The 15,045-nt window shown below is 47.2% G+C and overlaps 2 protein-coding genes across 2 annotated transcripts in view; both read right to left on the bottom strand.

Moving 5' to 3' along the window:
* Positions 1–15,045, bottom strand: part of NSDHL (NAD(P) dependent steroid dehydrogenase-like) — a 60,601-nt gene extending 45,556 nt beyond the window's left edge. Inside the window, exons 1-2 of the mRNA XM_045572548.1 lie at positions 15,037–15,045; positions 11,363–11,368 (exon numbers count right to left, since the gene is read on the bottom strand). The gene's annotated coding sequence lies outside the window, so the exon portion shown is untranslated. The remainder of the gene's footprint in view (positions 1–11,362; positions 11,369–15,036) is intronic.
* Positions 4,523–6,295, bottom strand: LOC118704981 (melanoma-associated antigen 8-like). The gene has a single exon (XM_036413091.2). The coding sequence runs from the start codon at positions 6,293–6,295 to the stop codon at positions 5,294–5,296; it is 1,002 nt and encodes a 333-aa protein (XP_036268984.1). The 3' UTR covers positions 4,523–5,293.

Raw genomic sequence — 15,045 nt, 5'->3', positions numbered from 1 at the left:
CCTCTCCTCCCCACCTTCTCTCCTTTGGGCTCTTCCCCCCTAGCCTGAACTCTGGACTGAGAGCCCTGACTGCCATCCTGCCTGGGACCCTCCGGACTTGGTGCTGCATATGGTCTCTCTCCTAGATTTTGGCAATTGCTCTCCCCTCAATCTTCCAATGCCCCTCACTGGCTGAGGGTGTCCAGTTAGGTCCCCTTCCCTGGCTCCTGAGCAAATCAGTGCTTCTCAAAGTAAAAGGGAAGTGTTTTATTGACATTTCAGAATTTCAGGATGTTAATTCATGCCCAAAGGAATCCTGTTACTCAGGACATTACTGCATAAATCCAGCTTTATATTGGAGAGGAATGAAGTTAGTGTTATTTTTTATTGTGAGGTCGAACCCTGGGTTCAAAATAAGACCACCGGAGGCTGATGATTGATTAAAAAAGCAGGCAAGTATTTATTGAAAAAACTGGCCAGGATGGCCGCGGGAGCACCAAACAAAGGTGGACTCCACATGACCGCACAGTTTCAGGTGTAGTCAGTCCTTTTAAAGGCTCAAAGCACAGGAATTTTTATTTGTTCTAAATTCTAAATCCTAAAGACTACATTCTAAAGACTGGGGTCAGCCCGCAGGGGCACGGTCATTCCCAGTCACATCCTGCTGGACTTTGGAATGTGGCCCTATCTTGTGATAGCTGATAACACAGAAGCAGAGCTCAGATGTTATCTAAAGTTTCTATCTCTGAAGGTTATCTACAGTTTCTATCTCTGAAGGTTACTGAGTCAGTGGGAATCAATCTCCTGTGGTCCTGGTCCCAGGCAAGGGAAAATTGCCTTAGCCTCCAGGTCTCCACCTGAAAGCTAAGGTAAATATCTTGTGTTTAATCAGGTGCAGGATCCAGACAAAAGAGTTAAAATTCAAACAGCAGTTTTTTACCTGAGATGTATAATATATTCTTAATGTCTTATTTAAATTTTCAATCTAATTTGAAAATGGAGGAGATACAAATTAAAACAAGAGTGAGGAAATATTTTTGCCCACAGTTCTAATAAAAATTTAAAGGAATCCTAAAACACATAAAAGTGAAAGATACTCACATAAAAAATGAGCATATGGCCGAAACATAAAAAATGAGCATATGGCCGGTTTGGTTCAGTGGCTAGAGCGTCAGCCTGGAGACTGAAAGGTCCCAGGTTCGATTCTGGTCAAGGGCATGTACCTTGGTTGAGGGCACATCCCCGGTAGGGGGTGTGCAGGAGGCAACTGGTCGATGTCTTTCTCTCATCGATGTTTCTAGCTCCCTTCCTCTCTGTAAAAAAAAAATCAATAATATATATATATATATATATATATATATATATATATATATATATAAATTTTTTTAAATGAGCATATGAATGGTATGGCATTTTTGAAAATTTCAGCAATATTTATAAAAATCTGAAATATTCAGACCCTTTGCATTTTAAGCTTTTAACCATGACATTAGCTCTGGTCACCTCTGAGTAGGAGGTTGAAATTAGGAAGGATTTTACAAAGGGGACAATTATCTACTTTTACAATTTTTTCCCCAAGAGAATACATGCATTATATACAGGATTGTGCTTGTAATTTAATTATTTAAATACACCTAATAGCAGATAAAATTGCTGTGTATTAGTCAGTTGAAGTAACTGCAAGCTGATGAGACAGAGGAAAACTGAAATTTGAATGGCTTAAAGTAACAAGTCTTTTTGTGTGCATATAAACTTGGATGAGTTGGGCAGGAGATCTCTTTTAATGGGTGACTCAGGGATCTGGGACACTTCAAGACTGTAGTCCCACCAATTCAACACAAGCATGCTATGTTTGCTGTTGAATGAAATAGAAAGGCAGGAACAATCATAGTAGCTCACAAATGTCTGGGTGTGACAATATTTCTGACCAGATCTCAGTGACAATAGGTAGATGTCCCTTCCTAACAACAAGTGGACTGGCAATGTAGTTTTCTGATGGGCCCACAAAGAGAGGAAGACATAATAGGATGAGACCTTGTAAACTCTTCCATACACTGTTACATATTAGGTGCTCAAAAATTATAATTTGTTATGACAATAACCTTCATTTCTTGGAAAAATTTCTGAGGTCAAATTTGCCTTAAATTCTCCAAATTTTTCAAAGACTACCATTGACAGGAGATTTCAACTACAGATCACATGTAATTTTCATAGGATCCTATAAATATCAGCTGAGTGGGTTTGCCATGTTCACTCAATAACATTTTCTACATCCCCCTTTGAGATAATGTATATAATCTCAGTTGGCTGATAATTTTCTCTTTCTTCTTGATGCATGACCAAAATCTTGTGAGTTTCTGCTACCCTCTACATGACTGAACATACCCGAACAGCTATACAGGTGCCATCGGGTACAATGAAAATGATTCTTTTTCTGGGGTACAGACACACAGACATGAAACAGTTGGGGGAAAGATAATTTTTTTTTTTCATTTGTAATTAGGATGAGCATGTCTACATAGAAACCATTTTTCACCTACAAGGGGGCTCCAAGTTTGGGGGAATTTAGCCTCTGTAGATGTTTGCTCCACAGTGATTTCCATGGTCTTTCTGCATCTACCACTTAGGAAGGAAGCATTGGAATTTGACCAGCGAGGTAAGCTGACTCATCCATGCATATGTTTGATGGCCAGTTTCAAATAAGACACCCCATTAAACTCCTGCTGTAATCAGCAGGTATTCTAACAAACCTTCCCTCTAACTTCAGGGTTACACCCCCAAATTTGTAGATTATGGGCCCAATCATAATGTATTCATTGATTCATTTGGAAAGCATTTTAAGAATGTGCTGAATACATCCCCAGGATGTTCAAGTATCTAAAGGTCACTGTTCAAATTCAAAGACATTTTTCCATCAGAGTGGTTCCAGGGAGAGGAATGGATGGCCAGTACTTCTGCAGGGAGTAGAAATCTTCTAAGCTGGGGGCAGGGAATGTGAGGATATAGGGTAGGGGTGTTGAACTCAATCAGAGAAGGGGCCAAAATCTAAAATCCAGCCTAAATCGCGGGCCGAATGGTTTACTGAACAGTCATAAACTGTCATTGTGATGGAAACGCAGCGGAGTGCAGTGATGACAGCGCGGTGCGGGCCACATTGCAAGGCCTGGCGGGACGGATTTGGCCCGTGGGCCTTGTGTTTGACACATGTGATATAGGGGGTAGGAGATTCAGGGCTGTTCCACTGTGAGTGGCTGCAGCCTGGTCAGCGGGCCAGGATCCAGGGATGGACTAGAAGGCACACAGGGAAAGCCCAGGGGAAGGGTGCTGTCATGTGGAGAAATGCCAACATCTCAGCTCTCAAGGGACCCTGGGACTTGGGCAAAAGGAACCTTGGTAAATAAAAGCCACAGACAGTACCCAGATTGCATTTGACTCGCACTGTCACCTTCCTTAGACCTGCTTTTAGTGCCTTGGCCCCAGGGTCCCTCTTTTTATTTCCCGAGAGACATCATGCAGAACTGAGAAGAAAAATGATTTATGAGTCAGAAGGTTAGACACAGTTGGGATGGGTGTGAACAGCATGGACTTTAGATGGAATTCAGACCAGGGATCCAACCTCTGCTTGTCCCTTACTAGCTATGTGATCCTGGGGATATTAGCTGGCCCTGAGAGTCTCAGGGTCTTCCTCTTTGAAGTAAGTGGGTCTGATAAGCCCTCTTGTCGGACCCCAAGAATGTATGGAGTTCTGGTAAAGTACCCCACACAGTGCCTGGCAGAGATCAGAACTGTGAAGAATGGCAGTTATTTCTGATATCATGTTTATCCCAGACTCTCCCACTCTCTCCTCTGGCACTTGTGATTAGCTATTTGTTATCAAGTTCATATTAGAGAATATATAACTCAGTATGGAATAAAACACCCAACTGTCCAAAAAGTATGGTCCACAAATAAAACTAAGTAAGTTTTCCCAATTTATGGATTTATGTTGAAATTCAGGTGTGGAGTGTGGGGAGACTTCACAGCTGGACACAACACAAAGATGCCAAAAAGAGAATCTAGGAACAACTCTTTCCGTCCATCCAAGCTGATCTTTCATCCAAACAAACGCTTTCATTCATTTTGCCCCCACCCAAAATCAACACCTTGATAATGATTGGCCAGATCACACTCAAGATCATTAACATTCAATCCCAATTAGGCTGTGGGCTGTGGCTCTCCAAGGCCATCATTACTCATGGCCCAGTAACTGTATTTCTGTAGAAATCTGTGCAGATGGGTATAACATGCCTAGTGATCATACTGTCCAATGACACTGAGACTGCGTGCAGGAAACCACGCTTCCTAACCAGGTGGAGATTTCCCTCTGGTTTATCCATGATCCCAAAGGAACCTGTCAGGACAATGCTCCATTTCACACTTTCCTCTCACACCCAGACACACAATGTGTTGCTGCCACCCCCAGCTGCCTTACAATCAACCCCCGCAGAGGGAATCACATTTTCCCAAATACCCTGGCTCAGGCCATGCACAGTTGAGAGCTGTTCCCTGGAGGCCCACCGCCTCACCTGATGTTACTTGTTCTGTAGGACTTAGGGGACCCCTAACCCCTTCCTGATATGACTTCAGCTTCTACATCATCATCCTGTGTGTGGGTGTGCCCTGCTTATGTTGGTGTCCCCACTACTAACACAGGGCCTTCCAGAGGACATAGGCTCAGTGAATATCTGGGGATTAAAGGAACCACTGAGCAGGGGTTCACTTTATTCAGATGAAGTCCTTCCACCACTTTCTTGCCAGAACCAAGGATCCTTAGATAAGTTGTTTCATGAAAAGATAGACAAGCAAAGAAGCAAAAATGAACCATATTTTCCTTTTATTTTTCTAATGCTTAACTCCATTGATTGTACTGCCAAGTTTTTTCACATTTCCAATGAAATCCTTTTATCATGCCATGTTATCTAGTTTGGGATCACAAAGGAGGATTGGAAGTGTCCCAACTTGCATTACACAGTAGCAAATCTCTTACTCTTGAACTGGACATGTACAAATATACATGTGACCAATGTCATTTACAAACTTACATGCTAAAAGCTTATGAAAACTTCTATGAAAAGGAATAACATTAGAAAATATCCTTAAAAATTCACAAAGTAATAAAGCAAACATTTCTCAACAATCATAGGAGCTCAAACCATTCCCTGAGCCTCACTAGTGCTTTCTCCTCAAACGCAGAGTTGAAAATGGAATGCACTTTATGCCCATCAAATGAAGTTAACGAACATGGGTCCAAAAAGTGCCTGGGTGCAACTCTGGCTCAGGCAAAGTGGTTCTCATTACACTCAGGCCCTTCAGACAGGAATGGGAAGGAGCGGGGATCCCTATCATTGACCCTGAGCACAAACTTGAGAGCTTTCGATATGGTGGTCTCAGCATGGGCCCTGGGACCCCATAGGAACTCATAGCATGCAGGATCGCTATTGGGCACCTGGCGGTATACCACGTATTGCTCCTGCACCCAAATTTTAGTGATGAGCTCCCTGGGCTCCCCATAGATCCAATGCTTCTTACCATCATGGACCCCTAAAACATTCAGTGCTTCCCAGACTTTCTCCTCAGGGGCACAATCACCCTCTGCAGCAATCACCCACAGAAGCGTGACCAGGAGACCGGTGTTGGGATATTTGTTCCCATTGCTCACCATGCCATCATAGGAGAGCCCCAAAGCGGTGACCATTACATAGGTGTGGGCACTGGGGCCCACTTCCTTCACAACTACACCAAATACCAGCTTCATGCACTCAGTGGCTGCTCTGAAGATCTCAGGGAAGTGGTCATGGTGCTCTTTGATGACACTACTCAGAATTTCTGCCCTGGTGGTTGGCTCCTTTTCGCGATACTTTAGGAGCAGGAACTCCACCACTTTCATCATCTTTGAATGCAGTGCTTTTTGGAGCAAAATATCTGCATAATCTTCAGGGCCTCCCTCAGTGTTTGGATCCTCCTCGTGGCTGCTGGAGCTCTCATCTTCAGAATGGCTCCATGGCAAGGCTGCCAGGGCCTGAGGGGAGGGGCAGGCAACCTGAGGACTCTGAGGAGAACTTGGTGTCTCAACAGCAGATACCTGCTCTAGGCTTTCAATAAACAGGACTGAGGGGGAGGAAGACAGAGAGGAGTAGAGAGACAAAGCCTCCTCCGCCTCATGTTCCTGTTCCTCCACCATCTGCAAAACCCATAAGAACTCCTCCACCAGCAGGTCAGGCGACTCCCTTGGTTCCTGACGGTGTTCCTCAGGCTCACTCATATGATGGCCAGGCATGATGATTCGTGCTGAGACACTGAGCAAGAGTGGACAGAAGATGGGCAATGAGGAACAATGGGCCTGGGGGAAAGGGTGGGTGTAAGAAGCATGAGTTGAGAAACAAACTCCAGGCTGCTCTGACAAAGGTGACTTATAGGTCTCTCCTTTAGGGGTGTACATGGGCCTCACAGGGCTCACTCCTGAGCATCCTGCCCACTAAGAACCTGAAGTAGGAAGTGACATGACTGCTCAGGGTATAGAAGGCACAGCACAGGGTTCTGTAACTGATGGTGGGGTGTGGAGATGTCAGGCAATGTGGGATCCCATCTGACATGGGTGAGGAGCCTGTTGGGACATTTTCATGGTTGGGACCTCACCATAATTCCTAGCACTTCCTGGCCTTCTGCTGCTCTGTAACGAGAGAATATATAGAGTAGACCAAGTCCTTCACCTCCTCCAATCCTCGGGCTCTGCCTGAGAGAATGAATGGCCACATCAGCAGGCACATGGCAAGGACAGCAATGGGACCCCAGAGCTGACAGGAAGGGTGGCAGGACTCTGTGAGGTCCTCTCTGTTGTGGGTGGAAGGTTCCTTATTGCACATGTAGGATCTTCACCTGTCTCCTGCCAGTGCCTGGCCCCTCACTGCCTTCTTCTGGCCTGAGGTTAAGCTCTCAGAATAAGACCACACACACCTGACACTTCAGTGAAGAAACAGAGGGGGCCCCATATGTGGTACCTCTCCCAGAGGGTCCAGAAGGGGTGACTGAAGATATGGGTTCATCTATCCTGGGATAAGGCTCTGATCATTTCGCACCATAGCACACTGCAGGGTTTCAGACAACTCTCTTTGCTGACTGAGACTATCTACCTAGACTTAGGCTTTACCTTACTTAGATGCAGTAGTAGGAAGTGAGCCAAGCTAACCCAAGCACTATTCTGAGTTTCCCCACTGCTGACAGAAGAGGCAGGGTAGGTCTGGATTCCCATGTGCTCTTGTTCCCCTCAGTGCTCACCTTGATTCCTGGCAGGAGCTGGAACTCGTCTCTCTGTTGACAAAATATTGACCCAAAGGATGACCGATGGGTAGTCTCACATCAAGGTCCTCACCTTCCTGAGAGACCCAAGACAAAAATGAACAGGTGCTCCATCTGCCCCCACCCCTGCCTAGGTTCCCAGGCAACTGACACCAGGGCCTGCCCTGTCTGTTCCAGGTACAGAGTTCCCTTAGTCTGGCCTCAAGGTACTTGCCTTTCTTCCTGGATAGGCCTGGATCTGAATCCAGCTGACCCCATTTCACCCTGAACAACTGTCCTCAATGAGAAATGCTCACGAGGAGCAGGCATGTGGAAAGGGAGAGCATGTCACACCCAGGTACCCTGCCTGGGGAATCTGGATGCTGAGGACAGGACACTCCCTGATGCTGAGGGCTCTCTTGTTTTCTCAGGGAGCACATAGCTGCAGTTTTCTAGAGAAAGCACTCAGACCATTAGGACCCTTCACCTCCTCTTTTCCTGAATTCAAGCCATCCCCTCTGACCAAGGCCCTGTCCTTACTGAGTGCCCTGAGACAATAGTGAGGAGGAACCACCTCTGCAGACCCATGCTAGGACTTCCCAGGGCTGACAGCAGCACAGACTGGGTTCAGGGCACCCATTGTCTGGAGTGTGGCATCCTCCTTCCTGCCCAAGCTTCCCATGTTCACTCAAGAAGTGCCTGGGATCTTTCCCTTCAGCTGAACTAAGAATGACTACTGCAGGCCATGTCCACCATCTCTCTGAGACCTCCAAGGTGAACTTGAGGACATACCACATTGACTATCACGCCTGAGTGGCCCAGTTGTGCCAGCAGAGGCTATGCCAGCTGGTCCCTGTTTTTGTTGGGGTGGGAGGTACCATCATCCTGCCTCAAGACCCACACTTTGAATACCAGCAGTGCCTGGGACACCTCCCATTGTTGTCCTGAATCCAGCACCATCAGGACAATGCGCTCACCTCCCTTTGCCACTGCTCAGGCAGAAGTCTGGAAGCAACCCAAATCTACAGGCCTAGCATGAGGCCTCCAGGTGCTGCTGACAGGAACAGACAAACTGAGGACACTTATGACACTGGCCCAACCTCAGGCATAATTCCAGGTGAGCCCTAACTCGAGTCCTTACCTGGTGTCCTGGAAGAGCCCTGCAGCCCTTCTTTTCCCTCCTGGAGCTGACCCCTCAGCCCTCAGGGGGTGAAGTCCCCTCTTCTTCTTGAAGGATCCTCACCGTGACACCTGGCTGCAGCTGGAACCTTGTCTCTGTCAACCTGAGATACCCAAGTCCAGATGAAATCATGTGGTCATCGATCAGTGGCCTCCCAGGTTTCACAGTAAGTGTAACATGGGGTATCTCTGTTGTGGGGTCCCAGGTCCCTCAGTCTTCCCTTTGAATGTTCACCTTGACTGGGCAAGACCCCGATCCTCCCCTCTGCCACATATGTTGTTCCCCCTGAATTCCCTGGGCCGACATCAGGTCTGGGCTTCTGTGGTTCCTCTCTGCATGGCCACCCACCACAGTGCTTCCCAGGACCTTCAGCAGGGCAGACTTCTGTGGATTGCCCTCTGCTTAGGGTTGCTGGATTCCCTCAGTCCTCCCTTGCGGCCCTCCTTGACCGTTCCCTCTGCCCACCTGAGACCCAGATCCTTACACCAAGCCCCAGAGCCTGTCAGACCTGGATGCAGAACTCAGGAAAATGACCTTGAGTCTGGGCAGTGCCTCTGCATCCCAGCTGTGGATCTGATGCCCTACACTTCTTACCAGGTTTCCACTCTCACTCAGACCTGAATGCTGAAGTCAGGATACACCACATGTGGTCGCCCTCCCTGCGGCCTTCCAAGGCTGGGAGCAAGGTGGGGTTCTTTGTGGCCTCTACATTGGGATTTTGGGTCCCCTCAGTCCTGACACAGGGTCCTCACTTTGACCCTGGCAGGTCTTGATTCCTTCCTTTGCCGACCTGATGCTTGTTCGTTATATGCTCTCAGAGCCTGATTTGAAGGCATCAAATGCCACTTGAGTCTGGAAAGTACCTCTGCCCTCCCCTCTGTGGATCTGAGTTCCTACACCTTATACCAAGTCCTGAGTCTCAGTCCTGGATACAGAAGTCAGGAAACTCTGCACTTGGTCTTTTACCAGGGAGCTTCCCAAGACTGATAGCAGGGTAGGGCTTTATGAGGTCCCCTAGTTGTGGGGCCCTGGGTGCCCTCAGTCGTCCTTTGGCTGTGCTCCTTGCGGTAAACCCCAGCGTATCTCAAACCTCCATGCAGAAGACAGGAGACAAATGAAGGGGTCATCTGACATGGGGTCTCCCATGGCTTGTAGCAGGAGAGGGCTTTTATGGGGTCCCCTACATTGTGGGGTCCAGGGTCCCATCTGTTCTCCTTCAGCGGACCTGTGGCTCTGCTCCTTACACAGAACCCCAGAGTCTCTCAAACCTGATGCAGAGGTCACCCCAACCTGTAGTCACCCTGCCCACTCATCTTCCCTAGACTCACAATCCTGGTGTCCAGTGTCCCCCAATCTCCCTCAGGGTCCACAAATTGACAGCATTAGGACTTGGGGTCCCCCGGCTGCTGCCTGAAGCCCTGCTCCTTCCACAAAACCGCAAGTGTCTCTCAGACCCTCAACTCTTCATCAGCAGGACCTGGGGTGCCCCCTCTTCTGCCTGTAGCCCTGCTACTCCTACCAAACCCCCAGTGTCTCTCAGACCCAATGCAGAACTCACAAAGGTCAATGTGTGATGTCACCCTCCACAACCCGGGAGACCTGCCCATGGACACTGTTCTGGGGTCCAGGGTCCCCAGTCTCTCTCCGGGTCCCCCCACTGACTCCGGACAGGTCCTGGACACCCTCTGCCGACCTGACACTCGGCCATGACACGGAGCCCCCGAAAGTCTCCACCCGGAAGAAGCGGGAGTCAGTCCTCGCCGCTGGTGGTCACCCCGCACCTTGGGGCTCCCGGGACTGACTGCTCTGGGGCCCGGAGTCACCTTGTCTCCCCCCAGGGACGGACGGCCATCACCATGAGGCCTGCAGGCCCTGGCCCTCCCTCTGTGAACCGGGAGCACAGGTCCCCACACGAAGGCCTCAACCCCGACACCCGAAGGGCGGTCCGTGGGCCTCAGTGCCCAGGGCTCCCGGCAGGGGCTGAACTAGACCCCAGGGACCTCCGTGGGGTCCTCACCCGGGTTCCAGGCAGAGTCTGGTTCCCGCCGACCTGAGAGCGCTCCCCTCAGCTTGTCCCCTTTGCCGGCCCTAAGCTGGCTTCTCAAGATGGCGCTCAGCTCCCTGGATTCTCAGGTGGATGTTATGAGGTCACTTCCGGGAACCACTTCTGGGGTCGCTCAGGATTCTGTCAGGGGCGGAGTTCCGATCCCAGGGTGCTCAGCGGCCACGACCGGTCCCCACCTGGGCTGGACGGCTGGGAGCCCACCCTGTGCTGACCCGGGTCTGTGCCCCTCAGGCCAATTGTGGGCCTCCCCCAGGCCCCCAGGATGTGGGGCGGGAGAGCACCGCCTGACAGCTCCACCTGAGACACCCGGATCTGACCCTGACTGCCTCCCCTCCCCTTCCCATGGTGTTTCTTCACCAGACAGGCTGACACTTTGGAAACCTTGTGTTCTTAATGTTCCTTTTCATTAAAGCCTCTGAGCTATAGCAGAGGTTTGGAGAGGGCCTGCGGTTTGGTGTTAAGTCTACCTTTGCTGGTCGTTGCAGGCTTTTTCCCTTTTGATCTTCATTCATAGTAATTATTGGGTTTTGCAACTCTACCTATTTTGTATACCTTTTATTTTATGCATACATGTTTATACATGTATATATGTATAAATTTGCATATATATTGTATGTGTACACATATAGCCTAAATGTGGATCAGGTGTGTTTACATATACATACATGCCCATGCCACATACATAAATACACACACACACACACAAACATATATATGCAACTCTATGTCCTATGTATTTACATAGAGTAGACAAGTTACTTTATGAAAGCTTACCTAATCTTACTCAGCATGATTTACTCTGACACTTGCTTTTCTACTCCTACTTTATTCTTTATATTTTACTGAAGCCATAATTTTTGAAAGGCCAGTCCTCAACCACAGCGCACCAGTCTTGTCTCCCCAGGGAACTTGCTCATATTATGTTGTTTAGATTTTGTAGTTGAATCCTGCCCAGCCCGTGCCCTGCAACCTCTTTCTTTGATAATTTCCCCGCTTTTATTTAGGAAGCCAATCTCAGCAGTCCAAGCTTAATTGTTATTTGGGCAACCACCTGTATAGCCCTAAATCTGTAAATTTTAAGCAGAATCGACATATTTGCAATATTGTGTTTTCCATGAATGAATATGGAAACTGCTCCATTTATTTGACACTTCTTTTTTTCTTAACCAGAAAATCTCAAGATAATTGTTAGTTGACTATTTTGAAATTAAGATACTTCTTGGTTAAGTTTTGGCTTTTATAGCTGTGGTCAATTAGATTTTTGTACTACATGTTTTTATTAGTTATGCTTTGTGTGGAAAGGCACTGTTATGGCTATGGTCATCTTCCATACTGTTTATTATGCATTTGATAATCCCCATCTCCATTTTTAAATTTTCTAGATAGATGATCATATTATCAACAGATATTATTTGTGGAGAAGCATATGTGATGTGCAGATTACCTGAGGGAAAGTGCAAACATTCCTGTAGGAGTTGAGGGTGTGGTGGTGAGCAAGGCCTCCAGGGACCTCACTAGGGCCTTGAATCATTAATGACACAGAAAGGTTCTTCATCCAAGACATGAACAGTGCTGTTCAGAGGCACAGGTGCAAAAGCTTCCCAGAAAATTGTGTCAATAGTGAAAGGGGAATCCTGGGTGAGAAACACAGTGTGGGTGACCGCAACATGCAAAGTATGTGAGAATGCACTCTGAGCTGCCATGAATAGCTCACATCTTTCAAATGCTGACTCTAACATTTGAACCACCCAATGAATGCGCAGGACTTTGATTAAGGGGTAGTGACACATGGCAGCTCATGAGGTGATAGGAAGGCTTTGAGGAGATGATCCCCGTGTCTTTCTGGGCTTAGCACATGGTCCATAGTGAGCTGTCAACTGACATTAATTTGGATTTTGAAGACTCTGTGTGGCAATTGTTTTCTCCAGAGAATATCTCAACTTTGGAAGCATCTTGGATACCTTAAGGTAGGGGTGTCGAACTCAATCAGAGAAGGGGCCAAAATCTAAAATCCAGCCTAAATCGCGGGCCGAATGGTTTACTGAACAGTCATAAACTGTCATTGTGATGGAAACGCAGCGGAGTGCAGTGATGACAGCGCGGTGCAGGCCACATTGCAAGGCCTGGCGGGATGGATTTGGCCCGCGGGCCTTGTGTTTGACACATGTGCCTTAAGGGAATGTCTTTTTTGGTGTTTTTTTTTTTTTGTTTAAGGTATTACATATAGTAATTCATATGTCTCTTGTTTTCCCCCTACTGACCTCTCCCTGCAGGTGCCCCCTCAGAGGGAAAGCTTCCCCTCTTTTCTCCACTTGCCTGGGCCTCCCAGAATCCAGCAATGCCTTCCCTTCCCTTACACAGAAGGCACAACCTGATCAGGAGGATAAGAGTGTCAGAGATGGTGGATGAGTCCTGCTTCTTTGAGAAACTGAACCCAACCATTAGTTCTTATTAGTTCTTATTAAACATTAGTTCCTTATTAGGAATTGTCTCATGTGGTTATCCAGGCTCAAGATGCTTTGAGTAAAACTCTTAAAAGGCCTGTTTGTGCCTTTTCTGCACTTGACAATAGCCGTCTGAGGTTTGAGCTGCCTCTTAGTAATATCACCACCCCCCCATAAATAAACACCTATGACAATGCTCAAAATCTGGTACAGTGACAACACCAAATGCTGTCAAGGATGTGGAATAGCAGGCACTTGCATTCATTACCTGTGGGAAAGTGAAATAGTACAGCCACATTGGAAGCTGTATGGTCAGGCAGTTTCTTATAATAGTAAACATAATTGTAACATTATGATACACCAACTACATGAGTATTTATCCCACGTTGATGATGCTGTATCCGTGTAGGCACATCTCTTGTTAAAAACTTACCACTCTGGTTGGGGACATTGATAATGGGTTGACTTTATACATGTGAGGGAGCAGTGGCTTACTAGGATATCTTTGTACCACCAGATTTATTTTTCAATGCCATCTAAAAGTATTGTAAAAAAAAAAAAAGTCTTAAAATAAACAAAATATGAACCACAGTATCTGAACAACAAAATTTGAGCAGGCCCTAAGGGAGATTGAAAATTTTGACAAGCTGGCATTTGTGTCTGGAATGGAAGTATGGGGCAATAGGGTAGTTGAGAGGGCTGTAGGCTGTATGACATAGATGACAGGGAAGGTAGGAAGAAATATTTTAAAGGTATGTTTATATCTTGGCTCTAATCTAGGGCATTCAGACCACAAATGCCAGCAAACTTTGGGGAATAACACTGCCTTGGAAAAGCTGGGACATTTGAGGCATGTTATTCAGAGTCTATGCTAATAATCACCTGACAACCATCTTGGTGGATTAGTGCTGTCTGGTAAAAAATTATCTGAATAGTATTTAAAGGACAGACTAAATTATAATAGTGAATAGCAGAATAAATCATGTATGTTAAGAGTAGGTATTCTCTCATAAAATCCCTTGGATAGTATCCTATCTAATAAAAGGGTAATATGCAAATTAACCATCATTCACTCGCAGTGATGGCAGTACACATAGCCACAAGATGGTGGAGCTCAGTCCTGTCAGCCCCGCCAGAGACCCAAGGCCTGTGGGGGCAGCCACTGACAACAGGCAGTGTGAGCAGCCTGGCAGAATGCCTGCTTCATCGCCTTGGCAACTAGGCAAGCATTCTTCCCTGGCCCATTGGAGGGCCTCTGTGCAGTGGGTGTGGAGCAGCCAGGGCCTCTAGGAAACAAAAAAGCTGGCCTACAGCCTGAGGCCAAGCACAGACTGGGAGAGGAGACTGCAAGCCTGCCTCCCACAGAATAATGCGGCTCCCTCCTGCTTCCTGCAGAATCAGTGCAGATCCCTCCCAGCTGCCACAGAACCCACAGGGCTCCCATGGAAGCAGCTCAGCTCCCAGCAGCATGCTGCTATTCCCACCAGCTCACAAAGAAGGGGCAGGAAGCCTACTACACACGATACCACACGATGGGCTACCAGTATAATATAGTATACATATATTATAACTGCATATGTGCTTAGCATACACACACACACACACATATTTAGGTAACAGCACACATACATATGTGGGTATATAACCACATGTAACCTATATTTATGCTATATGAATTTAAGTAATGTACACAAACTAGGTAGAGATGTAGAATGTATTGCTAAGAAAGAGGATTAAAAGTGAAAACACCTGGATTGGACAAGGGACATGTAGACAGACAACCACAATGCCACACCTCCGCAAATCCCTGCTGATACTCAGTGTCTTTAGTAGCAGCTAACTTTTAGAAAGCACAGTTTCTGAGATGGTAAAGAAACCCCATGGGAAGAGGGACTTCTCTACCGCTCCCGCTAGCCTCTGTGCAGTAGCGCCCCCTCCAGCAGCGGTCCTGGTATGGCAGTGATCTCTGAAAGTGTTGTAAGAGTGTTGTTCCCCTCCTGATCTAGGACTTGGTGGTCCACGGGCTTCAGAACAGAGGGCACTACAGAACCCACCTCCTGGTG

The sequence above is a fragment of the Pipistrellus kuhlii genome, unplaced genomic scaffold, assembly GCF_014108245.1.
Source record: "Pipistrellus kuhlii isolate mPipKuh1 unplaced genomic scaffold, mPipKuh1.p scaffold_m20_p_49, whole genome shotgun sequence".
In the NCBI taxonomy this organism is placed as follows: Eukaryota; Metazoa; Chordata; class Mammalia; order Chiroptera; family Vespertilionidae; genus Pipistrellus; species Pipistrellus kuhlii.
This window is presented reverse-complemented; position numbering and strand designations above follow the sequence as displayed.